The sequence below is a fragment of the Copidosoma floridanum genome, unplaced genomic scaffold (assembly GCF_036245765.1).
Source record: "Copidosoma floridanum isolate Cflo_tuat_1 unplaced genomic scaffold, Cflo_Japanese_pri ptg000002l, whole genome shotgun sequence".
Classification (NCBI taxonomy): Eukaryota; Metazoa; Arthropoda; class Insecta; order Hymenoptera; family Encyrtidae; genus Copidosoma; species Copidosoma floridanum.
This window is the reverse complement of record NW_028321879.1, coordinates 1920576-1948574: the sequence shown is the minus strand read 5'-3', so window position 1 is coordinate 1948574 and position 27999 is coordinate 1920576. Positions and strand designations below refer to the sequence as shown.

Here is a 27999-nt window from a genome sequence, read left to right as displayed (position 1 = left end):
CTTTTTACTTCTCTTTCATTTCGACAAAGCTTATTTTATTTCCTCGCAATTTGCCTGCGTTTAATTACTTGTGCCGTGGCGTAATAATAATCGGACGAAGAAATAGTAAGGGGTGGTACGAGAAAGTAAAAGGGCGTTGTTCGTCTTGCACTTGCTTTCTTTAATTTTGCGATCTATTTTTGTGGTGGTAAATGGGAAGAAATATGTTTTTGGGGGTATCTGTCGTTTGCTTTCGTTAAAAAAAAAATGATTACAATAAAAATAGTGATAAATACTTCAGCTGATATGGGTGCGAGTTATTATTTCCAGACGCTTCCTGTGTCTGTGTACAAAATCTACTTATGAAATCCTTCTGTTTCACGTTCGTTATGCCCAAGTTGCCCTAGTCCACTTCTTGTTTAAGTCTGTTATCTCACGCTTTTTTCGTTTCGAGATTCAATAGAAAAATCACTAAAAAAGGATAATAGGCGAAATAATAAATATACATCGAAATTTAAAAAAAATTCCTCAACCTAATAAGTGCCTCGGGAGTAAAGGATAAAATTAATTTTACTACAAAAGTAATAACAAGCACGTCGATATGCACATGAATAGAGTGTTTTGTCCCCTTGATTTTGTGACTATCGGCGATTGATACCTAAGTCCTGTTGGCTTCTGGGCTGCTGTAACCGCTGCTTGTAAACTGGTACTCTTGCCTTTGGTTGGATCCTTGGCTTCTTGATTTTTAATCGCTGTGTTCTCGTGGCACTGCACTATATGTGCTTTTTGGCAGAATTATTTTTGAAACGCGTAAAATAAAAGAAAAAAAAAAAAAATTTCGACTCTTACCGTATCCCACACCTAGCACCAAAACTGTTACGTAGGAAAGATATTGGTAAGGAGGTGCTTCGCGAGAATGATCAACACCTATTATTTCAAGGACCTTTATTCAAGATACCGTAATCATAGGCAAAATAGCGCGTGTGTTCCCTTCAAAGGCTCGTCGTGTACTCCCCCGATAGACTCTCTCCTTGCTCGCGCTTCCCTTCTCTTGGCCCAAGGGCCCCTCGTTGCAGGATTTCAGGAGAGGGAGCGTAGAGTCTCACTTATACTATCGTACGTTACGCACGTACTTAAATTAAATGTTTTAATTTTAATTAGAATGTAATATCAATCAGTAAACTTATAACTATTGCTGTTTTACAAAACATTCTCGAAGAAAGTCTGAAATTCTTAAGAATCGTTCCCGGGAAATACTTCTTTTATTCTACCTAGACGCCTTTTACCTGTTGGATAATTCTTGTTTTTGGTTGAGACTAGACTCTCTATTTTAATAGATCGTTGTTTAATATACCATTTTTGCCAAGGTTATAAAGAATTTAAGTACTCAGAACACCAGCGTTTGCAAAATTGCTGTTGACTATTGGACAGAAGCTTACATCGTTTAAGACGAGTTAAATCGTCAGTATTTACTTGAGGTTCCAGAACTATGTAGAATTATTTCATCTTAAAAAATAAGAATGAGTTGACTGCTTATGATCCTGAGGCTCGTCACTTAGAGTGGCTAGTTGAAGTGGTGTTTCATGTCGATGGCATATAAGCTTCTAATATTAATATTTAGCAATTTATAAATCCTCTCCATTGAGCCAGTGTAGGTAGTTTTTTGAGCTACAACCTTAATGTCTAATCCAAACTATTCCGGTAAAAATATTGAACTTGTTTACCACTAATCCAATGAACAAATTATTTTGATCAGTTTATCTCCCAAAAGCTATCTATGTATCTAATTGATCTACTGTTTTTTTATTCAGCAGCATAACAATCATTTATAATCTTTGAATTCAAAGTTGTGTTAGTATGACAGTATACTAAATGACGATCAGTATCGTAATGTTCTTCTAAAGTTTTCCAAGCTTAATCGGACTACTCACCTGTCAAAGTAATATATTTTATTACGCCTACAATTGTCATTCTTTAAGTGTGATCACAAATAATGATGTTTAAGTACTAAGGACTATCTAAAGTTTAATGGAATCAAAGCATGAAAAATAAACAAACGTCAATTGAAGGTAGAGAAGCAAGATTTAAGGTATCCTGAGATAAATTATTATTTACAGTATTAGTTAGGACATCTGCTACTGAAGTAAACTTTGCTATGTAATTTTTTAACCCCCCAAACTATTATAAAACTCATTTTTACCGGTTTCACACAAATTAGCGTTAAATTAATCATGTTTATTATCAATATCGTCTAAATCCGAAATCTTCTAGTGAGTTTTCTTCAAACTTTGAAATAGAAATCTAAAGTACTTGGAGAAACTAATCATAATCTATTAGTCCATAAATTAACCACACTAGCGACCACTAAAGCAACAAAGTCTTGAGGGCTACAGAGGAAATGAGGTTAACACAATACGCTGGCACAAAACACATTATCAATGAACTATATCTCTCATTTCCTTGACAACTTAAAACAATAATAAAAATATTTTGGAGAACAATACAGAGTTCAAAGATAATTATCTTCTTTAGCCAATTGATTGATATTAGATTATAACAATCAAATTGGTACTTAGAGATGATTGTGTTACTGCAAGAGGCGATGTATATATATATATATATATTTATATATATATATATATCTCCCTATATTATATAGTTGTATTGACGAAAGTGAGTTTCAGTCCCCTCCGCTTCCCCCACTCCCCCTTGGCTCCCCCTCGATTTACGTAGTTATGTGCTTGTTTTAACGTCATTTTTAATAAAATTATATTTGAGTGAGTTTCCCCCCACTCCCCCTCGCTCCCCCTTCACCTCCCCCTAAATAGAATACTTTTCTATCTAATGTCTTACCATCACAAATGTTAAAAAATATATGCAATTTGGTACCTAAGTCATACTTCGTTTTTAGGGTTTTCCAAGTCACTGATCATAGGTCTTCCTCTGTCTATTTGCTTTTCCTTACTTACTATGTGTCTCTGGAGCACCATTATTTGTTAAACTTAGAGAATAAAAGTTTTTTAATACATAATCCTAAAGATTAAAAACTCTGCTCTTCTGATGTGTTAATAAATATAGAACATGCTAATACAAAGGGAAACTGTTTTCTATAAAAGACACAAGGTAATGATAATAAGGTGCCAGAATTTAATGTTATTCTAGGAATATAAACTTTGCTTTTTTTTCTCCCATAATTATTTCTGCTTCTATACTATACTTCAATAATTTTGTTATTTTTAATCTTGTGCCTCTACAGAGACCGTCTGATATACTTAAAAATCTTATTAACACTAATATAGCATTTATTTTCAATTTTAATTCGTGTTTTAAAAGAACCTCTCTAATAATATTTCAAAATACTATTGGAAAATTAATGTTTGTGTTAATTTAATTATGTTCAGTTAATCATATGTCTTATCAACTCCTTTGTGAGTCACTTATTCTGCTGTTGTAAACTCATTTTCAGCCTGCATTGATAAATACACGAGTAATGTCGTTATTTTGTCTACTCAATCTGTTAGTGGGGGGATGGTGCGCGGAGCGCGCAGGGGGCGTTAGCCCCACTAGTATATATATATATATATATATATATATATATATATATATATATATTAAATAATAACATAGTTTAGTTAACTTAGTAATCCTATGAAAAATAACAATTATTTTTATAGGGCTGTCCACACATCACACCACAGCCCCCCTCCTCAACCTCCTTACAATACAAGGGAAAATTCTCTCTATTTTTCTGTGAATTTATCCTAACAAAGTTTGTGTGATTTTCTACTACCCCACCACAGCCCGCTCACGTGAATTTAGTGCCCCCTACTACCTCTTCACACAAACTGAGAATGTAGAAAATGTTAGAATAATCCTGTTTTATAAAAATGTGTTAATGATGGGTACATAACATATGGGGTAATTTGCATACCTCACAGCACCCTTGCTCACATCTTCCCACAGAAACTTAAAATGTATTGTAAAGATACTTTATAAAAGGATTATTATAAAATACTTACCTCTACAGCCCCTCCTTGCCCTTCTTTAAATTAACTTATAAATTTTAGTGAGATTACCTTATGATAGGGGCAAGTAGGGCTAACTCACCACCCACCTTCATGGAAAATAATGAATTTTTCTTAGATATTTGTTATTTTCGTATTTGTCGATACTTTACCTCCATTTTACAATAATTTTAATTTGTGTTTCTTCTATTTCATCAGTTTCTGTCTAAATAGCAATAAAATTGATTGTAAATATAAACTTCCCAAACAGAGATAGCTCACGAGGTGAAAAGTCTTAATAATAGATTGAATTACGTTACGTTTAAGTCCTTTTATGTAGTGCATATAGTATTTTTTATTTACTTTACACACTTTTTTACCGATAGTGATGGAGTCACTAGATTAAATTAAATAAGACCATTTTATTTAAATAATTAAGTTTTCCAAAGAATTACTAAAATTATAAAAATTAACATATTTCAATATTTTATGTTGAAATTGAACGCGTTAGTAATTTTTGTAAAAATACTTATTACTTTTTGATAAAAGATTGTAAAATACAAAATAATAGTAACTACTTAATTTTGCTATTTAATTTTAAACTAGAAATTGGGGGTCGGTGTGTGCGCGCGCGCGTGTGTGTATGTGTGTTACTCCTAGAGGAAACAGATGACCAATGAATTTAATTTTTAATTAAAGTTATGGAATTAATTAATTATAATCCACAAATTGATGTTATACTTGAAAAAGCTATTACTGTCATGTTACCAAATCAGTTCTAAAAATTTTAAGAAAATATTTAGTTTCAAAGAGTATGCAAGGTGATAAGATTTAAAAAAAATATAAAGTTCATTTGAGTAAAGATTTTACTGATAATAAACATTATTTTGTTCTTTTACACATAAATTAAATTTTTCAACTGGAAGATAAGTTTTGTAAACTGGTCAGTTTACTGATTGATGTACGTAGTTAATCATAGTAAAATTAAAATCTTGAGAAAATTGCATTTTGTGCAAAAATGTTTGAAAATATATTTACGGCAAATGAAATTCAGATTTAATAAAATTTTCAAAATGATATCTAGAGGAAAAAAAAAATCTTTTTATGGTCATAATGGTTCAGGAAAAATATTTTATTACAAGATCTTCAAATATTGCATTATTTCTCTTGTTGAATACATTTTAACGATGGCATGGACTCATGTTGCCTTAATATTACTGCCTAAAGGAATGACCAGTCACAGAACTTTTCGTTTACGATGAGATTTGAGTAATGTTGACCGTTCATTTTTCGAATCAAAGTAAAGAAAAAAATTAAAAGAAGTAGATTTAATAATTTGGGATAAGGCTTCAATAATTCAAAAAAAAGCATTAGAAATAGTTGACAGAACTTGTCGTGATTTTAGTAATACAGACATACATTTTAGAAGATTTCCGTCAAATTCTGACACTTATGAAAAGGAATAATAGATGTATGATTATATCTAAAAGTACTGAAACATCTTATTTTTTAGTCCTATTTTTATACAATGAAATAAGATCATAATACTCGCTGTAACTACTAAGAATTTTAATAATTATTGTTAGAAATAGGAGATGGACCAATAAAATCATTCGAAATTTATAGTAAATGGAAAACTGATTATGTCTGCTTGACAATTTTTTATTTCAAATATAAACTGTTTAATACGTAATGTTATTCTCATTTTTCATAATAAATACACTTAATTTTCAAACAAAAAAAGTCTAAATCATTTACCAGGAAAAAGTTACACTAACTATAGCATAGATCATGGTACTAATAAATGGGTTAATAAGTCTGACGACGATACATAAATTTTTTAGTTGAAGTTTTAAATAATATTTATGAAGGTTTACCACCTCATAAGCTAAATTAATAAATAAAAGCGATTGAAATGCAGAGCCGAAACTTAAAAATTGTTGACGGGTTATGTAATGGCACAAGATTACTAATTACAAAATCATCTAAATACGGCATTGCAGCTAAAATTATAACTGGTGAAAAATCGGAAAAAAGTATTTATTCTAAAAATAACTTTAAATACTAGAAATAACTCTTTATCACCCTTTGTTCTATACCAAATGCAATGTTTCCTTTGGTATTAGCATTTTTAAAGGTCAATAATACATTAATAAATCTTAAGGCCAGAAGTTCTATAAAGTAGGTTTATTTAAAAAAAAAAAATTATTCCACCATGGTCAATTGTATGTTGCGTTATCAAGATGCAAAAGTGAAAATGTATTATTCATACAATGTCATTGTCATCTTAAATTAGTATTAAAAAATGTAGTTTATAAAAGAATTCTTTTTCATTTGATTAAATTTTATTTAGAAAACAAATTTTACTGAATAATTTTATCTTTAAGTTTTTCTAACAATGTTATCAAAGCTAAAATGTAAAACAAATAATTTCCTTTTCAAAGTGGAAATTTTAGACTCATAATTAAGTAGTTAATTATAAGTTTTTTTAGTCCAGTATATAAACTGCTTGGAGAATACAAAGATAACAAAATAATTCAGTAAACTTTACTAATTTATTTAAATTGTTTTTTTGTGGAAAGTAGGACTTATGGCGAGAACTAGGACTTAGATATTCAAATGGCTTATTGATTGCTTATTGCATAACTATAATTTTATTATGTAATAGAATTATACTTTTTGAATAATATTAATATATACTCATTGAAAATCAAATAAAAAGTCACCAGCAGGCCATTACCCCATGGATATCGGAGAAAATAAAATTAATTCGTTAACAATACCATATGAATAAAAAATAAAAGACTTTTGCAGTAAAATTTTTGATAGACGAATAATTTTTTCATAAACTTAGTTACTTTAACATTACATAACGAATCCACTCAATCATCAAAAAATAAAATACTTAACAGTATGAAAGGATTTGCTACATCCTACTACAGTATTAATTATGCAACAGCACAAAAAACAGATAAACCTGATGAAAATACACATTAAACTTTTTCAGTTGACGTTTCAAATGCGATTTATAGAGGCTTACCACCTCATGAGATAAAATTGAAAATAAATTTAGTAGTGATGTTGATAAGAAATTTAAGTATAATAGACGAATTATGTAACAGAACTCGTTTACTGATAACAAAATTATTTAAGTATTATATTAAAGCTGAAATCATTACAGGTGAAAACAAAGGACAAATAGTATCCCTAGAGTCACTTTTAATACCAGGGATCATTCTTGTTCACCGTTTATTTTACATAGAAAACAACTCTAATCGATTTTGACTTTGTCTAAAATGATTCTAAAAATGAATCGAAAATAAAAACTGTTGTCTGGCAGGAAATTTTTGAAATCTAACAATATTCGTGACAAATTTCGACGTCGTCATCATATCTTCGTATCAAACATGAATGAACTTATTGGTTTGCACAGTGTTTTATTTTTAGATAACATTGGTCTAAAGGATGTTTAATATTATTATTTTAAAATATTACTTTAAAATAAAAGAACATTTATGACGGGTTACAAAAATAAGTTATTTCTAGTATGTGCGAAATGTATAAAATAAAGAAAGGGTGGAGAAGGGAGTGGGCAAGAAAAAAAGTAAAGTGAAGGGGGCAGCATGGGGAAGTTTTTTAGTTAGAATAAGTTCAAAAATAAAAGAAAAATAACGTAATTCGTGGGGAAGTGTGGGGTAGAGTGGAAAAACAAATTTTAAGGTATATTGAAAACAACTATATAATATAGGAAGATATATACACACATTTATGTACGGACTGCTCTGCATAGCAGTCAACGTATGCGCAGTAATACTATACTGTTTATTGAAGTGACAATACCGACAACACTTGTGCGATTTACAATCATCTCATGCAATTTTGAGTAACAAAAACACTTTATTGATATTAAACTCCTACACTGGATTTTTCATTTTACAGGTAACAGTCAAACACATGGTGATTTTCACAGTGAGTGGTACTGAAAGATTTTTAGTTATTGTCACATACGCAGTTAAATAAAATAAACTGTCGACTAACGTTTTTAATTGTTAAGTTCTTACATGCAACAAATTTTGTTTTAGAATTCCTTATTTACTTATTGTGTTTTAACTACAGTATAATTTATTTTGTGACATTTGTTTGAATAAAATGAATACAATAAATACTTGCCTGGATATGAATCTTTTAATTGCTCTATTTACAAATCGATCACTTTTCATACTGCCGCGGATACTAAGCCATACATATTTTATCTACATATTGCTACTTTTTTATTGAACTAATCCTTTTACTGTTTTCGATTATTATTTAGTAACTAATGTTGCTTCTCATTATTACAACTGTGTTAAAATTTGTTCTATAGATATAGATGTTACAAATCAAAACAACCAGAATAGTCTTCTCACTACAACTGAAAGTTATCTGAACAATAATCATAAGAAGCAGCTATGTGGAGGTAATAAACAAGCAATAGAAAAAATGCTTGATTTTGGTAGACAGTTGTATGCTCAATCTATACAGTTGAAACAACGAAGTGGAAAAAATGAGCACAATAAGAAAATGCTCCGTGATGCATTTAGTTTGTTAGCTTACTCAAATCCATGGGTATCTCCAGTTGGATGGCAGCTAGATCCACAGCAAAGAGAAACTGTTTGCGCTAAGCTTAATTCAGCTTTATTAGGTAAGAAATGTTTTAAAATCGTATTAAAAATTTATACTTTTATTTGTAGAAAAGTAAATAATTAGAAACACATTTTCTTTGTACCATTTAAAATGTTCATGTAGTTTGATATATTAAAAACTATTAAAAGTAAAAATTAATGAACGATTATTTTAAATTACACTAATTTATAAAAGAACGGTCTCGTTACATCGTGTGTGTGTTGCACTCTATTGATAAAAAAGGACTTGTTATCTTTCATCCCCATTTATTTTTTAGAAATTTCACAAGTTTTGTTAATGTATTTTTTATCTTCATCTTCTTGAAGTTATACGTCTATAAGCGCCTTATGCATGAGAGTAAGTCAACGATCTCAGATTGGTTACTTTAACAAAAAGTGTAACAGAAGTGGATTTTGCATATAACTTCCCCCTTACCTCGTTCCTCTTGCCGTACTGCCCCGTGCCTTTTTTTTCACACGATACGATGCCATACCACTAGAGCACAGCACAGATTTTGAATTTTTTAAATTATTAAGTATTTTACTCCTTCTTCTTTAACCAATTCTGAAGAAAAAAATTTAAAAAAATAAAAACCGTTTTCACTTACATTACAATCTCCGATCTCCTGCACACTAGCGAAGGCCCTTACCCACTCAGCTATGAGCAGTCCCGATTAATTTCGATTAGTTCATGGTATAGTGAGGTTCATAATTTGTTTGTTATGTGAATTCTTATATACAAATTGGTTTGATTATAAATTACATTATTGAATAAATTATTTAATAAACTAATTTTTTTAGTTAAATGTTTTTTTTTTAAACTTAAAACTTTGTATATTTTAGCAGAGCAGCTGTCCTACGCATAATTGAATATAGATTTATTTATAATTCATTGTTACTTTTACAATAAATAAATAATTTTTTGTACATATTTCTCATTTTTTTCTAAAACTTTCGAAAATTAAAAAAATTTTTGAACTGTATAAAAACAATAATTGATTTTACTGCGTTTTATCCTTCCACAATTTTTTTACTCGTGAATGAGAAGATTTTTTTAACTTAAAGACGGTCATCACGTAGTTAGCAGGGGAAAAGTTCAGAGAGGTGAGAGGAGTGGAAATAGATACAGCAACGCTGGCAGTTATTTTTCTCATATGGATGTACTTACACACATGCTTTTACGCATACTTGACCCTTTCTTTTTTGTAGTATTAGAAAAAAAAAAAAAACTTGTAGATCTATTACAAAATTTCATAGGTTTATCTAAAAGCAATCTCTGATACGAATAGAAAATGGGAGACTTCTACAGATTATATAAATGCAATTTTACGTGATTTTTCTGTACGGTTACATGTTAGATTGCAATTTTTTTCAAATTAAACATAAAAAAAGGGTACATTTAAACTATCGAAAATTTTTTGTTGGTATTTTCATGCTATTTTGAATATACGTTTGACGTTTGAATAATATCTGTCAAAAAAAACCTGTGTAGTAAACGTCATGAAGGGACATTTATTGGCATGTAGTACTACCATGTTGAAGAAAACGGTACTGCAGCATGGTTTCTTTTAACCTTTTAGATACAAACATATTTTGGGTATTAAATATGGATTAGGAAAATGTATGAAGTAGGAATTAGGTGTTTGTGACATATATGAGCGGAATATTAGAGATGTAGGCCAGCCTACAGATTGTTTATATGCTGTAAAATATTGTTTTTAATCGTCCATTTCTTAAACATCAAAATATTAATGGAAATTACTGCCAATTAACGTAGGTATACTTATTCCAGCGATAAATGCACCACTTTTGTATAGGACATCGTTTCATTGAAGGTATTTTCATAGTTATAATTGTATTGTTTGCCATATAATTTCACAGAAGTATAACTTTATACTTGGGTACTCAAGCACCTTCTGCCCACTGGTTTTTCTCTCGTATATTTTGCGACATAAATAGAAGTAAGACAAAATGGAACTAGTTTCTTATAGTGAACTTAATTATTCAAGTATAAAATAAATTTAACGTAGAAATAAAACTAAATAATCAAGCAAAAGCAACAGTAATTGCAAGCTAAGAGTAAGCTGACTGATTAACTAGACGATAGTATGATGCTGTATGAGAGATTTTACAGTATTATCTTTGGCTTAACTGTAGTTTAGTAGATAATTTCACCTCATATAAAATATAGGTGCCTCGAGTTTCACTCTAACACTCCAACAGCAACTCCTTATTCTGTACATAAACTTAAAGATTGCAAATATCTATGAACTCTTTTCACTTGCTCCTTTATGTCACAAGATTTCTGTAGTACGTAGATAGACCTCTTGACGCCACGAGTGTTTGTTCTACGGGTTGTCTTGGCACCTAAATGTTGTTTAATTCTGAAGAGGCCGTCGGTATGATGGCGAAATATTGATTTTGTATAGATAATTATTTCCATAAACAGTCATGCTCCAGAATACTAAGTTGTGAATCCTTATTTATTAAACTTAAACATTATTATTGAGGATATTTAGTGTACTTCTAAGTACAGAGTTACGGCCATTACATCTGCAATTCACTACTTAGATCCTATTAAACTAATGCTAACTAGGTTTTTTAACTATACGTACTCTAACATAATTTTGCTTACATTTGTCATATCAATTACTTTATTCCTGGTTCTAACTTATAGTATTTGCTTTTTTTTGCCACACTGCTATGTGATGAGTAAAATGATTGCATCAGAAATAGTATCAAAGGTTTTGCAGTAATCTTAGCATGCTTTATAGTAATACACTTTACTTGACCCGTTAACAAGGCCACGAAGGTCTGCTTGTGTATTTGTCGAGCAATTGTATAACTAAATAAATTTATCACAAATCTGCTTGCTAAGAGTTTTCTTCTAATCTGCAAAGTTAACATCATAAAAATCTTAGATGCCCCTTTTCATCAAACTTATCATCTTAATCTTTTGTATGTTTGAGGTACCTGCAGACTCCTTTAGCGATCTTCCATTCATCTTGAGTTAGACTAATTTGATTTTTACAAGTATGTACTATATCAAAATTTTGGCGGTTTTTTTTGCTAGTATCTCCACACCAGGCACCCCGTACGTGGTGGTTAGAGATTTGCGTCTCAGATTTGAGAGGCACTGGGCAATTTAAACGTTTTTTCAAGTACGTGAGTTTCTCATGCGTACCCATCAGATGAAATCATTATTAGACATCGTTTGAAAAACTCCACTATTTGTCTTTAATACTGGATAAAAGATTTTTCAGCATTCAGGGTACTTATCATATTGAAAAATAAAAGAAAAAAAAAACAAGGTGTGGGTCTCGGGACCCCCGGTAGAAGTGAAACTTCCAACTTAAATGTTATTGAACTCGGTATAATAGAAACTGGAAAAATTAAAGTACAACTAATTTCAATAGATATTTAAGAATCCGATATCGAAATAGTGACAATTTTAATATTATTAAGTATGCGAGCACGCGCGTGCATAGAGTACACAAACTTCAATATACTACTTATGTTACACGCGATTTACACATCTTAAGTACGTCCATGTTTGCTGTAATATATGTAATACATGTACGAATTGTTGGTCATGTAATGCAGAATGAAAAAAAAAAATTTTGACTATACTGAGCTGAAAGGAAGAACTTTCATTCTGTTACGTGGGATAAAAATTCCTTTTATTTAAAATAACTATTTGAGTATTTGATATGACGTTATATGTGTACAATAAATTCTTGTTGAAATCTTTGTATCCGACCAATAAAATTTTGTTTAATTTTGGCTACCATAAAAATAAAATAATCAACTCTGTCTCATTGAGATTAAGGGAAACAATGGACATTTTCCAATGTTAAGTTGCAATTTTTCATTTAACTTATTCCTTATAATTATTGATAATTTAATATTAAAATTTACCTGTGCTTAACTAATTTCTACTGATCTCAAGAAATTAATAATAAAAATATGGGTTTTGGTCACGTGACAATTTTTCTCATAATAAATTATAGAGAATAGAAAACTAATATATAGGTAGGATATAAAGGATGTAGCTTTGCTTTTGAGATATGACTTTTACTATTTTTAGAACTATTACGATTGTTTGTATCAGTCAGTGTAATATACATTTTTGTACCTCAATACTTATTTTCTATATGTGGAATATTTTAAACATATCTAGCTTCCTTTTTGAGATATGACTGTTTTTCTAATTTTGAGAGGTTATAACATAAAAAAAAATTCTTTGAAGATTTTGTCAACGTCCGTATTCATAATCCAAACATGAGAGACTTTTCAGTCTTTTCAAGATACAGTCGAAAAACGAAAAATTGAGGTTATGTTTGTGCATAGTCCAACCCCACTCTATTTGTGTGCGTTGGTCATGTCGTAACTGATAAGGAAACCCGTAAAAATGGTTATTTTTAGTCTATCTAGCTTTCTTTTCAAGATATGACTGTTTTTTGAATTTTCAGAGGTTACATTGTGACAAAAATTTTTCGAAGATTTTGTAAATTTTTTATACACGCCTAAAATTTTTTTACTTGTTCTTTTCAAGATACAGTCAAAAAAATAAATAATTGAGGTTATGTTTGCGCATAGTCCAACCTTTCTATATTTGTGCATCTCGATCATGTAGATTGGCTGAAGGAAACCCGTAAAAATTTTTATTTTTAACCAATTTTGATTCCCTCTCGAGATACAGCGTTTTTTCTTGTTTTCAAAGGTTAGGTTGTCGTATTATACATATTTAATACTTAATACACGTTATTTTACACACATATATACATATGAAAGGATAATTAGAGGAAGAGAACGACTTCAACTACGCTTTTTCGAAGACTTAAAAGAGATCGAGTGACGTTTCGCGTCAGACATTACTTACCTGATAGTACCTTAGCTATAACAAAGGCCCAGTTAAGCCCATATTAAGAAACTGTATCACATTTATAGATAGAGTTATTGTAGCGCACTATTGTACGCATGCAAGAGGGAAGGAGAGAGAGGTAAAGAGACACAAACAGATCCCTTGCCTGCGCTGCAGTCAGCGCTGACTGGCATATACGTACAAATAATATATATGGATACTTATGTGCACGGCAGCGTATGCTTGCTCGCTCATTTCACGGGTAAACTCCCTATATAAGGCGTGCATAAAGAAGTTTCACTTCAAAATCTCGATATTAATTGACTGTAACAAAATCTATGACCCCTTAGAGTACTCGCTCCTAACACTTGGACGAACTCAACTTAGCTTCGCGTAGTAAAGTGAGAGGGATGCATCATTCTGATAATTAAAAATAAAGCTGGTAAGTGTTAAATAGGTGGTTAAATTTGATCGATCAATTCCCTAAAAGTCTCACGTAGGCCAGGTATGTGCAGTCAAAATGCAGTAAGATGAGATAAGTTACCAGTCAAGCCTTAAGTTTACTTGAAAGAAAACAGTCCTTATATCTCAGCTGATATAATACCCCAGGACTCTCAAATAGACTGCAAAGACCCGTGCATTTCATGTAAGATCATTAGTTATTATAACACCAATGTTTTTAGGCCTATTAACCAGGCAGTAACGCGGCAAGATTCATGCGCATCAGCTGCTGACACGTTCTAAAAAGTAACGTCACAATTTTAGAATAATTTAGAGCTAAACACTATTTTACAGACCTACCGAGAAAATGGGCAATATGCTGATTAAAAAAGCTAATAGTACAATGTAGGTCAGAATGTCTGCATTGAATGTAAACCTGTAAATTGTTGGCGAAAAAAATGTCACTGCTATGAAATAGAATAGAAACGAAAACATTTATGAGAATAAGAAAAATTATGAGGTCAGTCAAAGAGATCTGGGGTTCTCCAAAAATGTCCTGTGCAAAATCCGTGCACGTTCTATCAAGGTATCGAAATGCCTGTGATTGGACGGTCAAGTAGGAGCAAACCCAGATTAGTGCCTAGTGAGAAAACACTACGCCAGCCATATTCTGCAGAAAAAGATTATGCTTTATTAAATTGAATGTTTTTTAAAAATCCAACATAATTAAGATAGTCTCTATACTGGCCTCCGTCCCTACTCATATGTCCTTGGTGACTTTCAGTATAGCCGACTGTGTACTAAAGCTTTTCCTCAAACTAACAGCAAAATAAGGTGGTTATCTTCCAAGTATTCGAACAACCTTTGGGATATTACGATGTGAAACACTTTAGCTAGATGGATGAGGTGCATGACATATTAAGCATGCAAAGGGTTAAAATCATTTGGGACCTTCTAAAGTGGTATGACGACAACCCTCTTCCAAAATGTTGGGTAAACACTTACACTAATTAACTTGTTAAAGATATATATATATATATATATATATATATATATATATATATGTTGGAATATAAATGGGATAAATACTTAAGACTGCTCCTAAACATATGCTAAAGATAAATAGAAACTATCAAAGATATATTATCAAGATTTTGTCCTACACTGAAAAAGTTCTTGATCTATCTCAACCTGCGTCATGGAGGCAATGAAAAAAATTGCCAAAACATCAGGTAAGCCAAAAACGATCTTTCTCAGCTCGGCATGAGCCTGAGACATTGACGAAAAAATTTTTGCTAAGACCTCCGCTGAGAAGCAGTGCAGAGGTGACCAAGGCCTGCCCTCAAGAAGACCATACGTCCATACAAGTTGCCAACTGTGTGTCTGGTGCGCTTGCCTTCCAACAAAGCTTGCAGAAAATTATCACAAGCCACTTAAATTGCTCTCACAAAGAATCATTCAAAACAATAATTGATTTTCGAATGTAATTCGTAAAGGCTTTAGCAAACATTTTTGAGCGAGTTTCAGTTAAAATTCCATGCAGTGCAGAACTTCAAGAATTGCCTTTTGAGTTTTCTTTTCGAGGCTAGCTCTGTTAGATCAGTGAATGAAACAAATTTGTACTTATATTGGATTTTATTTCAATTAATTACTAATATCCTTTATTAAAAAAAAAAAAAAAAAAAACGTACAGGACTAGATCCTTACTAATTTCATCAATACTCTTCCTCTGTAAGTAAATTTAAACTTTCGACACGTCAGCTACTTGCACTTAGTTACTGATTTAACTTGTTCCATCTTATTTCAGATTTAGTAAAAACTTGTGGTTTTTAACAATTAAAACACATTATTTGGAAATCTTATTTAATCCGTCGTTGTACGCATTAGTCAAACCCCTATTAAACGCTTGTTTTTATTTTAATTCATGCATTAATTATAACTTTATAAATTTTTTTAGTAACACTGAGGTTTTTAGATCTAAAATTTTTAAGTTTTACAAATTTTCTAAGCTTTTTATAATTAGATTAAAACTATTAGGTTTTTCTCGGGTGTACTTCAAAGTGTTCGTAAGAAATTAACCTAGAAACCAAACATCAGTAATCTCAGGTACTGTGGGGTAATAGCTTTAACAAGACTTGTAATACAACAGCTTTCTTCAGAAACACTTGAATATGTATTGGAAAAAGTGATTAATTAAGAAAATGCAAAAGTCTAACGTATTTTTTTTTTTTTTTTCAGATGGGGAACTAGTCAAAAGTCCGTGGGTTGTTTGTAGTGGGAGAACAAAATATAGATAAAGGGGCTGCGAAAATTTAGTGGGGTGGATGTATAAACCATGTATAAATGTTCAACTAAGATATTGTTTAGTTAAAATCACATGAATATGACACATATTTTTTCTTATATGTAAAATAACTGTGGAGAGAAGGGGATGCCTGGAGGGGCTATGATTCTTTCTTGCCCACCTCATCATTACTCAGTCCCCTATTGCTTCCCCCTGAAATGTGATACAACCACCCCCGCCTTCTCTAAGCATCTTTCATTATTTATGATACCCCTTTTCCCCCTAACTCCCTTCAGTGTAAAGTGAAACTATTTCAATTGATCGGTTCTTTAATTGAGTTGAATTTTTTTGGTAACACCGTTAGCCCCCATCAAGGTTTATAATATTCATTTACCTTCTTCCAACATTCAGTTAAATTATTTCAGTTTGTCCATCATTTGGTTAGGTTAAATGTTTCTGTGAGCTCATGCCCCTGATGCTTCTTGATACCCCATTAGTTGTTTTTTAGCCACTATTAATATAAGGTAAAACTATTAAAGTTTGTTAAAATTTTTTATTTGATCTCCTTAGCCCCACAAATACTTTTTAAATTACTTTTCAAAAAATTGTACGATAAAAATTCTTTTGTTTCATTGTATTGTTAATCAAGTTAAACTTTCTGTTAAGTATCTTTTAATTTTTTTGGACAATATATATAAAAATTTTATTTTGATCCACACTACTCTTACAATTACACATATTTTTTTTGAATTTTACACCTGTCCAATTTCGTTAGAAAATTTCCAAACTACTTTTAGAATGTTGTTACGGCGTGCTAGGTTTTTTTTTTTTCAAGTTTTTCAAAGTAATTTGATAAAAATAAAAAAAATTATCTAATAGATCAGGCGTTCAAGGAATGAAAGTTTTTGAGTGTAGTTTATTCACAACTGAGATAATATACTAAATATAATTGTATTGAAAATATAACAAAAACATAATATTTTAATAGCAAAAACGATGATTCTAGACATGATCTTTTCATTATTCGCAAAAAAATCAATTTTGCAAAAGAAAAGTTGAAAAAATTGGACTTACCTCTTTTGCTTGGCGTATTTTCCTTCAAAAAGAAGGCGTTAAGACCCCCCTCCCCCCGTCAAATTGATGCATTTACCACGCAAGAAAGTCATCAAGTACAATTTTTTTTTTAATTCGCAGACTACAAAAAACTGAACTTGTCAATTACTTACTTAAAAGAGAACGGTGTCGACTCAGTGTCAAGCGTGCTTGGTACTGATACAAGATCGTTTTAGGAGTCGTGGGTTTGATATTCACTAAACTCAGATTTTTCCAAAAACTGTTTTGATCGAAAACAGTTCTTATAGAACTCCACCTGTTATAGGACGGGTTTTCCATGTAGTTTTGTAAAAGGGAATGTTTATAGTTGCAAGAAAAACGCCATCGTTCAGAAGATGCCTTGTACTCAGCATACTTTCAAATAAAATTTTGACACATCGTTATTATTGTCGGTTCGTGTGGTAAGTAACGCCTATTTAGAATGTCAACTCGTCGATAGCTGAAGCAGTTGAATTAAATTCCTTAATACGATTTTAACTGTAGTTACAACGATTTCTTGTTCACTTCTTTTTGTCTTTCTGCGATTATATGGCTTTGAAATAAGTGTAGCTTGATCGACATTTTCCAATGTTAATTTGAGTGCCTCATCATTATTTTCTTTACCGCCAATCCTTATCAGAAAACGTCTTACAAACCTTTGCATTGACATTATCTTCCTTTGGCAATGAAAAGTTATATTGGTGTTCTCGTGTTTTTTTAGCATCCTCTATCCACGTTTGATTAGAAAACTTTTTACATTGTTTCTCTTCGGTTTTCAATAAATGCTCTTCGATTGTCCATAGATAATTTTGAAATTGTTTATTAATTTTTTTTCCTTTTATCGTGTGACAATGTTTTTGTGCATTTTAACCTACAGTTTTTACCACAAGAAGAAAGTAAAGAAAGTTCATAGGGAGACTAGATATTTTTGCTGTTCCTTTTTTTGCAGTCATTAGTAGTTTGCAACAAATATTTAACGTCTGGTAATGAATCATTATAACTATCATTCTTAATAGTATGCTCATTATCAAAATTTTCTTGACTTCTTTGAAATACCATTGATAAATGTGACAGTTTCTAGCTTGTTTGACTATCCTTTTGTAAATTATTTGTATCGGCTTGCTACATGTTTACTGACTGTTGGGATAAAGAACCTTGGCTGTTTACATCGTCGCATGATGCATATGACAGCGATACTACATGAGTAAGACTCTTGGGATGCAATTGATTGGTTAGTAAACTCTTCAATCGGCTGCCAGTGCTTGAACTTTCTGGAGCCCTGGTATTTTGATAAATCGAGATACGTCATGTAATTACTCATTTCAGAGTTTTCAAACGTACTATCTAGCAACTACTGGATTTACCACAATCACTCTGAAAAAAAAATGATGAAAAATTTCTGATAGTTTCACAATCTCAAGATGCACGTAACTAAGAAATGAATTGAACTCCTTACAGAACGATATAAATACAGAATGTTATTTTAATGTTCGGTTTTCAATTCAATTTTTATACTTACGTCAATGTTAATTGTAACTGTACACATCTGTAATATCTGCGTTTATTAATGATTCTAATTTTACTTATTTCATCTTTATCAATATATTTTTGACTACGCCAATGCTCCATGCCAGTGAAAAGCAGAAAAATTTTTTTTCTAACCACTTGTAGTTACATCATTATCTGATCTTCCTTTTTTCTGTGTAAACGAAGCCCCAGCTTATAATTTTTTTTAAAGCAAAAACCACCGTTAGTACGTAACGACTTTTTATTTTAGATTTTATGCGCTTCCTCATCTACTTTACAGAGTAAAAGGGCATCAAGTACTCTTACGCTTTCTTGTTGACGCAAGTTCCAAGTTTTATGTCACTGACGTACTTTTTTTCGGTATTAGATAAAAATTTTGTATGAAATTATCAACAATTAATAAGTTGTTCGGAATATTTAAAAAATTTTCCATCACTTTTACAAACATAATTAGATTGTAAATCATCTATCACATCTGTTAGTATAAAAAACTCAATTGTGACCGAAATGTTACTTTTACTTAACGACTTTAGTTCCTAGGACAGCAGAGATAGTTTAAGTTATTTAACAAAACCTGTGAAGTATCTATTTAATAGTAAGATTCATGTACTAAACAAGTGTATAGTTTTCGTATCATTGCACGTGAAAGTAATTGTATTAACTCCAAAATAGCTGTAAGAGTTTATTAGATCATATTATAAAATGATATTCAAAAAATTCTTTTTTCAATCTATACTTTAATTTTGTTTTTAAATGGAGACAGTAATGAAACAACGTACAGTTAAATACTTTTCTAAGGGTTCATTTATAAAGGTAACATCAAATTACTGATTCATGTTCAGTTTCATCAGTATCAAAAATTTTTTCCCAAACAATATTTTTACTTTTAAATTATTGTCACGTTCTATTTAAATATGGATTCTGTTTTTACTTTTCCATCTTGATGATGTGACGGATAATTGACCATGAGAAAATAGTGGTTGTTCAAACGTAAGCCGACGTAATTAAAATTTTGCTTTGTGTATGTGTTAAAACTCATACAAAACGATAATATTGAAAAAGTTATTTTCTCTATGAAATAAAAAATTATTAAGATAAATTCTCTGTATTCACAGATCTTCTTTGTATAAAATAGAATCATGCAGAATTATTATACTTGGGTTTAAATTGTTTAAGTACTAACGAAAATCCTTAAATACTTATACTTTGGTATTAAATAAAATGATTCCTTATTTGTCAAACGTAACTCATGTCAATACGGCCTCTACAACAAAATTTGTATAGCTCCCTATCATATCATTCATCAACTACCAATAAAGTATTATGAAATTACAACAAATAGTATTTAGAAGTATTTGTAATAAAAAAGAAGTGAACAATCATATAGTTAAAGAAATGTACATATAAAACATAAAAACGTGTAGTTGAATTCTATTTTTCAAGATAAGGATCTATATATTCTGTTACATTGTTCATTTTAAGGTGGCTCCTCACTAAATCAAAACACTGGAGTATTAAATGATGTTTTAAAGGATGATTCTTGAAGGTGCAAGGAGTCTTTTCCCAAAATTTTAGACCTCGTCACCACCAAAATTGTTGAAAAAAACTAACTGGAAAATAAACTCTGTAACATGGCCTCTTATAGAGGGTCGTCAAATTGGTGGCGCAGGTTGTATGATATCTCAGCAAAGATACTGTAGTTCTTAATAGAAAACTATGTAGCAGATAGAAGAAATCAGAATCTTTCCAACGACATTCAGGTACTTGGACATTACCATGGGTTTTATAGGATATTTTGTGAAAATAGTAGATAACTGTGCAAGTCACGGAACAGATGAAAAGTGTGGGGCGTCTGCTACACCGAAGAGCGGTAGCCCGCGTAGTTTGAATTGGTCAGAAAGTTGTACGTTAATTGAATAGGAGTTGTGGGGAATCGTAATTATAATAAAAATAAATGAGACGCTGAACTAAGAAAATAATTTAATGTGGGGCTGACTTATGTACTTTTTTGACTAATAGATAAAATTAATAGAATATGACACGATAAAGTTAGGACACGGTTGTATTTACTCGTCACTAATAAATAACTTTCTCTCAGATAAGAATAAGATAAGATAAGAATAAGATTTTTTCTCAAGTTTTTTTGTCTTTGGTCACCCGTGGCTTATTATTAGGTACTTATCGTCAGCTTATTATTATTTACATACAAGGGTTATGTTGTCAGATTTGTATACATACGTCTGCTCGGGTCACTGTATTGTACGATATAGGTCAACAGTGTAGATGTGACTAAACTTTTTTTGAAGGAACTATAGGTACCTATCCATTTTTAGTCAAGAACCTCCACAGTCAATGAAAAGCTGTGTTGCAGTATGCTTACTCTTCTTGTGGGATTTATAGTGAGGAGCCACCTTAAAAGTGAAGTAAATTATTTTACAAATTTTTTTCTAGATCAAGTTATCTGTTAAAATTTAGGTACTTATCAATAACTTTTACCTAAGTAACGAATATGAGACAATCATGGAAAATGAAAAGAATTACTCTTGATAAAAAAAAAAAAAAAATATTGATATTAAGAAATGCATTATTTTTCAAAAATCATTTGAAAGACAATCCCCTATTGTTAATCTTTCTTTTCAGTTGTTACTTGTTGTTTGCTACGTGCCATATATTTTTTTTAATCCATGCAGTAAAGTAAATTGAGTAAGTAGAGATTTTTGCCACCTTGTTTTTGTTTACCTGCAGACTTTAAAACTTTGCAGAATAGTCACACAGTGCCTACAAAGGATCGATGGCTCGTGTGAAAAGAAGCATACCTCAGGATTATATAAAAAAACAGTACAGCTCGCGCGTTTGGATGGTAAAAAAAAGGCTTGACGCATTAAAGAAAAAAAAAATAAATAAATAAAGCTCACGCTTTTAAATGAAAACAAGCATGGTTCGTTGCAATCCAGCAAAAAAAAGTATATCTCAAGCTTTCGGATAAAAACAGGCATGACTCTTCATTGAGCCTGCTTACATACGTAGACTAAAAGTGTCATGACTTACGTCAAATAATTGTTTACAATATTCAATGACTACATTGTGTGATGAGTCGTGCCTTGCTCACCTTGCAGTCAGCAGCAAGACACGGCACATATAAAATTATTCTTTATTATGATTTACTCTAGGGCTAAGCGGATAGGAGAGGTGGCTGGCAATTAGTATACGTCTAAGAATTTATTTGAATTCATTAATAACTCAGAACTTATTAGTATTTCTATACAACGCTTACTCTGCCCGACTATCCGACTTGGCCTGACTTAATACAACCTCAGCCCTGCAGGTGCAGGTTCGGCAGTTGCTGCTCGGCACAATGCTTGTCTACGGTAGGGACGGGATAAATAGGAAATAGGCCTACCGTTCTTTCGTTACTGCAAGGGTCTCTCTGTGGCACTATCTTCAGGCACCGTGAGGTCCAACGAGCAGGGGTTGGCACTTGAACCCCGCAGTCCTTGACAGCGTGTGTGTAAAGGGCGCAGTGGCAGTCCGGGTAGCCAACAGGTAGCCGTTGTTGTGCGTCTCCCGTGGCCGCTCGGTACAGCACACAGTCGTATCTCGCACACACACCCGTAGAACTATATAACGCTGCGAGGCCCTCAGATTATACGTCCTGGTGGGAAGCAGACAAGATGGAGAGTGTCTTTCTTGTTGCCTTGCCGATTCGTGCTCCCTGATACTGTAGCTACCTGCCTGTGTATGCGTCGGTGCGCACACATACCCGCCGCTGCACACAGTCAAGGGCTGTCATTGCTGCCCATAGTAGAGATGAGTGAAGGGATAGATCGGTACGAGAGCCGTGTGTGAGATAGTGTAGGTGTGCATAGTGCCGCCTCTCCTCTTGTCTGCTACTATGACATACCTTCCTACCGTGACGTTGGTTTACCACGTCACAAACCCCCTTCACAAACTTTGGCTTCACCCTGATTTTTCCGCTAGTCCTAAGGGGTGAGCAATTGTTGACGCTAAGAACCCTATGAGAACGGGTGTGTAAATTGGTGCAGAGTATCTGTTTGCGTATTAGTATCGCAGATCGTCTACTTCTTCAGAATTCGGCAGGAAATACTGGTCAGCCTACATTGGCGGCCTTGTCAGTGTAATAATCGGTGTATTGTCACGGTGTTGTGTGTAGTGTCAGTGTAAAGCACTAGTTATTACCGCTTCCCTACTGTCGGATAGTCTTATACGCAGGTGCACTAGCTTGTGCTTACAATAAACTTAAAAGTAACATACGATGCCCGATATCGAGAGATGTCGTATTATCGTACACAAAAAATAAATTTGATTGTGGCAATGAATTAAAAGTTGCACAACTTAAACAACAGACTCTTTTTTTTTTTTTTTTTAGAAATAGCAAATTGCGTAAATAAGTAAATTTTTAATGTTACGAAACGACAAAAAAAAATGACTTGGTCCTTTTTGATTGGTCAGAGCCGTAAGAGCTCTTCCCTGCTCCCCCCATCAATGCCATAGTGCTATTCACACTTTACAATTTTACTTAGCTGCTCTTCGGTATCTCCCCGTGCCCAAACTCAGCCAACACCTTGGCTGGTAACAAGACGAAGGAAATCACCAAGCTGCAGTAAGAAATTGGGATGGAGAATAGACGGGATGGAAAGAAACAGTAAAGTGTTTTATTGACGTGTATGGGAAAAACAAACGTATGCCGCTGTCTCCCCCGTATTTAGAATAAATATATAAATCTGCCTAATGCGCTAGTTGATTATCTGCTCGTTTTTAGTTAGTCATTCGTTTTTTTAATTTTTTCTTTGTGTGGGTAAATAAATTGTAAAGCCTTCATCTTTAGGTTAAAGGACTACATTTATTACAAAATATTATATAATATCAAGAATAAGAGAAGAAAAAAAAAATACATAATAATAGAAAATGACAGAAGTTCGTTGGAATAATAAAAAAAATAAATCCTTCATTTGGGATTGGTAAGAGAAAGCAAAAAAGAATAAGAAAAAATATGAAGAAAAATGAAGAGGGGTAAAAGAAAAGAAAAAAAAATTTTCTAACTGTAGGCGAAGTCACTGTACGCTTCCTAGTGTGGCATGTTGGTGCTCGCCTGCCATGCCAAATAGGCTCGCCTTTCCGCCGCCCAGAGATCACAACAATGTGGGCAGTTCGCGAAGCTCACGCCCTTTTTGCCGCATTTGTGGCAAAACCTTTTCGCTGGGTCGCGCGTCGGACACTGCACATAGTGATGCCCCAGATCCCCGCACTCCCAACATCCCTGATAAGGAGCCGAAATAGCTTCCGGAATCTGCACCGGTTCCTCTGCCAGGAGGTCAGCCTCTGGGATGAACGGTGGGGGTCCAGGCACTCCCCTTGGCCAAGCCACTTGCAAGTCCAAGAGCCGGGAAATTCCCTCCGTTTCTGGGATCACCTTAAGGGATGGTGGCACTGCTCGTCGGAGTGGGCAGGACGGCGCCGATGCCGTCAGGGGCACGTATCCTCGCTGTGCCAGGTGGATCTGCCTGAGCACCAACTGGATCCTCTCCATGTCACCCCCTGACCAAGGTTCCTCCGCAGGGGTGCTGGTGATCTCCAAGAGCTGGTCCAACAACTCAGGGTTCAATTGGCCCACCGGCTCTGGGTCGGGACGGATCTGGCATGCCGTGGTTCTTGTGGGCGCCTGGGTCGGGATCAGTGGTGGCAAGTTATACCCTGGAGGAAAAGGAGCCACATCCGCCTCCCACACTGGTGCCGGAGGCTCACTGATCTCCCTTGGTGTGGGTGGCCCCTCGGCCCCGAGACCTCGTAACTGGCCGTCGGCTTGGGTCGGTACCCTGGGCTGTGGTCTCCTCTCCACTGGTGGCCTTGATTGAATGGTCAATCGTGCTTGGTGGGTGACCCCGCCTGGTCGTATCCGCTCCTCTTCGCTTGGCTCGCGATACAGATCGTTCAGCCGGGGATCATGTCCTCGCCTCGACGCGTCTGCCCAGGCCTTGCGCCTGGTTGGTTGGTGCAGAATTCTTTGCCCTCTCATGATTGGTATCTGTAGGGATATAGCTCACTTTAGATTCATTGTCAGCCAACTGGCGTGGAGGGATGTACCGCTTAAGGTCATTAATATGAGTTCTTACTAATTTTTCTGTCGCGTTGTCCCTCACTTCCACTACGACGTCCGAGAGTAATAGAGTTACTATACAGGGACCTACAAATTTGGGCGCGAGTTTCACAGCAAATCCTTGGGTTCCTGAGGATAGTACGTGATTTCTTCGCATCACACTGTCTCCCATCACAAACGATTCTGCCCTTCGCCCCCGATTGTAATATTTCGCCTGCTTCTCTCGCGTTAATTCGAGGTGCTTCACTATCAAATCCCTAATCATGTCTAGGTGGCTAATCCTATTTGCCCACAATGTTGTATCCGTCAGATCTAACGGCGCTGCCGGCGTGTCACGGTACGGAAGTGCTATTGGTGTTGGATTCCGACCGAAGTTCAGGAACGCCGGAGTCAATTTTGTGGATGCTTGCTCCATCGTATTTATTGCGAACGCGAACTCCTGCAAGTGTGCATCCCACAACCGGTGATCTTTATCTAGGAACGAGTTTATCGTCGGGTTTAAAGTGCGAATCACGCGCTCTGCCGTATTAGCTTGTGCGTGGTATGGTGGAATGGTCGAGTGTTACGCGCCATAAATTTTGCACATTTCCTTTAGTTCCCTGTTAACAAACTCTGCACCGTTGTCAGTTAAGATATATTTTGGCTTTCCTTATCGGTTTAATACTAATTTATTTGTGTCCATTTTTCGATGAAGGTTTTAGCTCTGTGATATCCATTGCTATAGCCATCCATAGTTGTTCAGTAATTCGTTCCCCCATGAAACCGGCAGGAGCTTTCTGTAGGACTTTTTGCTGTTGAGAATCTTGACATTCCCGAACATACTTGACTACGTCTTGGAAATATCCGGGCCAATAATAATAATTGGCGAGGCGAGCATAAGTTTTCTCCACACCTAGATGACCTACCTGGAGAGCGTCGTGGGCATCGTCTAGTTCCTGAAATCGGTGTTAATTTGGTAGGACGATTTTCCATTTATCGAGATCCTCCATCGTTGAGCTAACTATAGGGTTTGGTTTGTAAAAGAAAAGGGCTCTGTTTTTATATTTCCAATTTGCAATTTTCCATGGAACTGCCTGCACCCCTTTGACTCGCTTTAAGAACCACTCATCGCGTTCTTGCTTGATATCGGGCGTGATTACTGCGACTAAATTTTCTTGGGCACGGGATAGGGCATCTGGAGTTTGATGTAGTTTTTCTTTACTAAAGACAAACTCTAAATCGTATGCTTGCAACGCAGTGTTCCACCGAGCCAGTCTTTCTACTGGGTCCTTCAATCTATTGAGCCATAACAGGCTGCTGTGGTCAGTAATTACTGTTACCTGTTCTCCCTGCAGATATCTCCTTAATCGATCTACAGCCCATAGCACAGCCAAACATTCCTTCTCAGTCACGGTGTAGTTACGCTCCGGCTTGCTAAGTGTGTGGCTGACATAACATATCGGGTGTTCTTTACCTTCAAGGGTTTGGGTTAACACTGCGGGCCACAGCATAGTCACTGGCGTCTGTTTGTAGGACGAATGGTTGCGTAAAGTCAGGCCTCGATAGAACAGGGGCTTTGGTCAGGGCTTGCTTGAGGCTCTTAAAGGCTGACTGCTGCTCCTCAGTCCATTGCCATTTCATGTCTTTCGACATTAGTTTCGTTAGGGGCGATTTCTTTTCGGTGAAATCGGGGATTAATCTGGAATACCATCCAATTATTCCGATGAATCTCTTAAGTTGTTTGAGGGTGGTGGGTGCGGGGTATTATAAGATCGGCCGGACTTTGTCAACATCTATTCTAAGTCCTTTTCTGTCCACCACGTACCCAAGGTACTTAACTTCTCCACATCCAAATTCTGATTTTTTGCGGTCAATCACGAGGTTCGCCCTTTTTAAGTGCCCTCAAAACAATCTTCAACCACTTAAGGTGTTATTTAAACGTTTTGGTGACAAATATTATGTCGTCCATATACGTGTAAACGTAGAGTTCCCACTCTGGTTTAATAATCTGATTCATAATGATCTGGAATGTTGCTGGGGCGTTGGTCAGTCCGTAGGGCATGCGCACATATTGATACAACCTTCTACCAGGTACAGCAAAGGCTGTGTATTCCTTGCTGTTTTTGTCTAAAAGGATTTGATGATAGGCCTCACTAAGGTCGACTTTTGATATGTACCTGGCTAGACGCAGTTTGTCCAAAATATCGCCCATGAGTTGCATAGGATAAGCGTTTTTTCGCGTTATTTCGTTCAATTTCCGGTAATCTACACAAAATCGAAATTTCAAGTTGGCTTTTGGTGCTAGAAGTGGACAGCTACACCACGCGCTTATGGATTCCTCGATGATTTTCTCATGCAACAGCCGATCTCTCTCATCGTATGCAATCTGTAGGACTTTAGGCGCGTACCGTCGGGGACGTTGTTTAATTAGGGGGTAGCCTTGGACGTCTATGCTATGTTTGGCTACGGTGGTAATGCCCAGCTTTTCTGGGCGAGAAACGATCAGTTCATTGAGGAGTTTTACTAACTTTTGTTCCTCTGAAGAAGTCATCGTTTTCAATCCTCACGTAGCAGTGACCGCTGTTTGGCGTTCCTGATCGCTCTCCTTGCCCTTAAACGTATGCCATGGACTTGTGGGAGTACACCATACATCCTTACCGTAATCTACGATAACTTGGAACCTTTTCAGAAAATCTATCCCAAAAATGGCTTCGTACTCCAACTCGTCCACTAATCCCAATGTCAGTGTTTTGGTCGTTTGCCCGATGGTTATCGGAACATCTATGGTTCCTTGAACGGGCAGTATCTTTCCGTTGGCAACAGAAATCGTAGCACGACAGGGTTGGAAATTTTTCCTAAACAACAATGTACCGCACTGCTATCTACGAGTGCCTGTGTTCTAATACCTGCGACATCAGGTGGTAAATAGTGACGTGGGTCTTCGGCCAACGCCAAAACCTTTATAACTTTTCAGTTCGGTTTGGTGGACGGTAGAAAACTCGGCTCCGGCCGCTTCTTTCGTCCGTTGCTTCGGCAATGGGTGTTTCTTTTTC

At 34.4% G+C, this 27999-nt stretch overlaps 1 protein-coding gene across 1 annotated transcript in view; it reads left to right on the top strand.

The window, feature by feature from the left end:
• RanBPM (Ran-binding protein M) overlaps positions 1–27999 on the top strand; it is a 683537-nt gene that overhangs the window by 517257 nt on the left and 138281 nt on the right. Inside the window, exon 6 of the mRNA XM_089595272.1 lies at positions 8347–8664. Coding sequence (XP_089451398.1) covers positions 8347–8664 — 318 coding nt within the window. The remainder of the gene's footprint in view (positions 1–8346; positions 8665–27999) is intronic.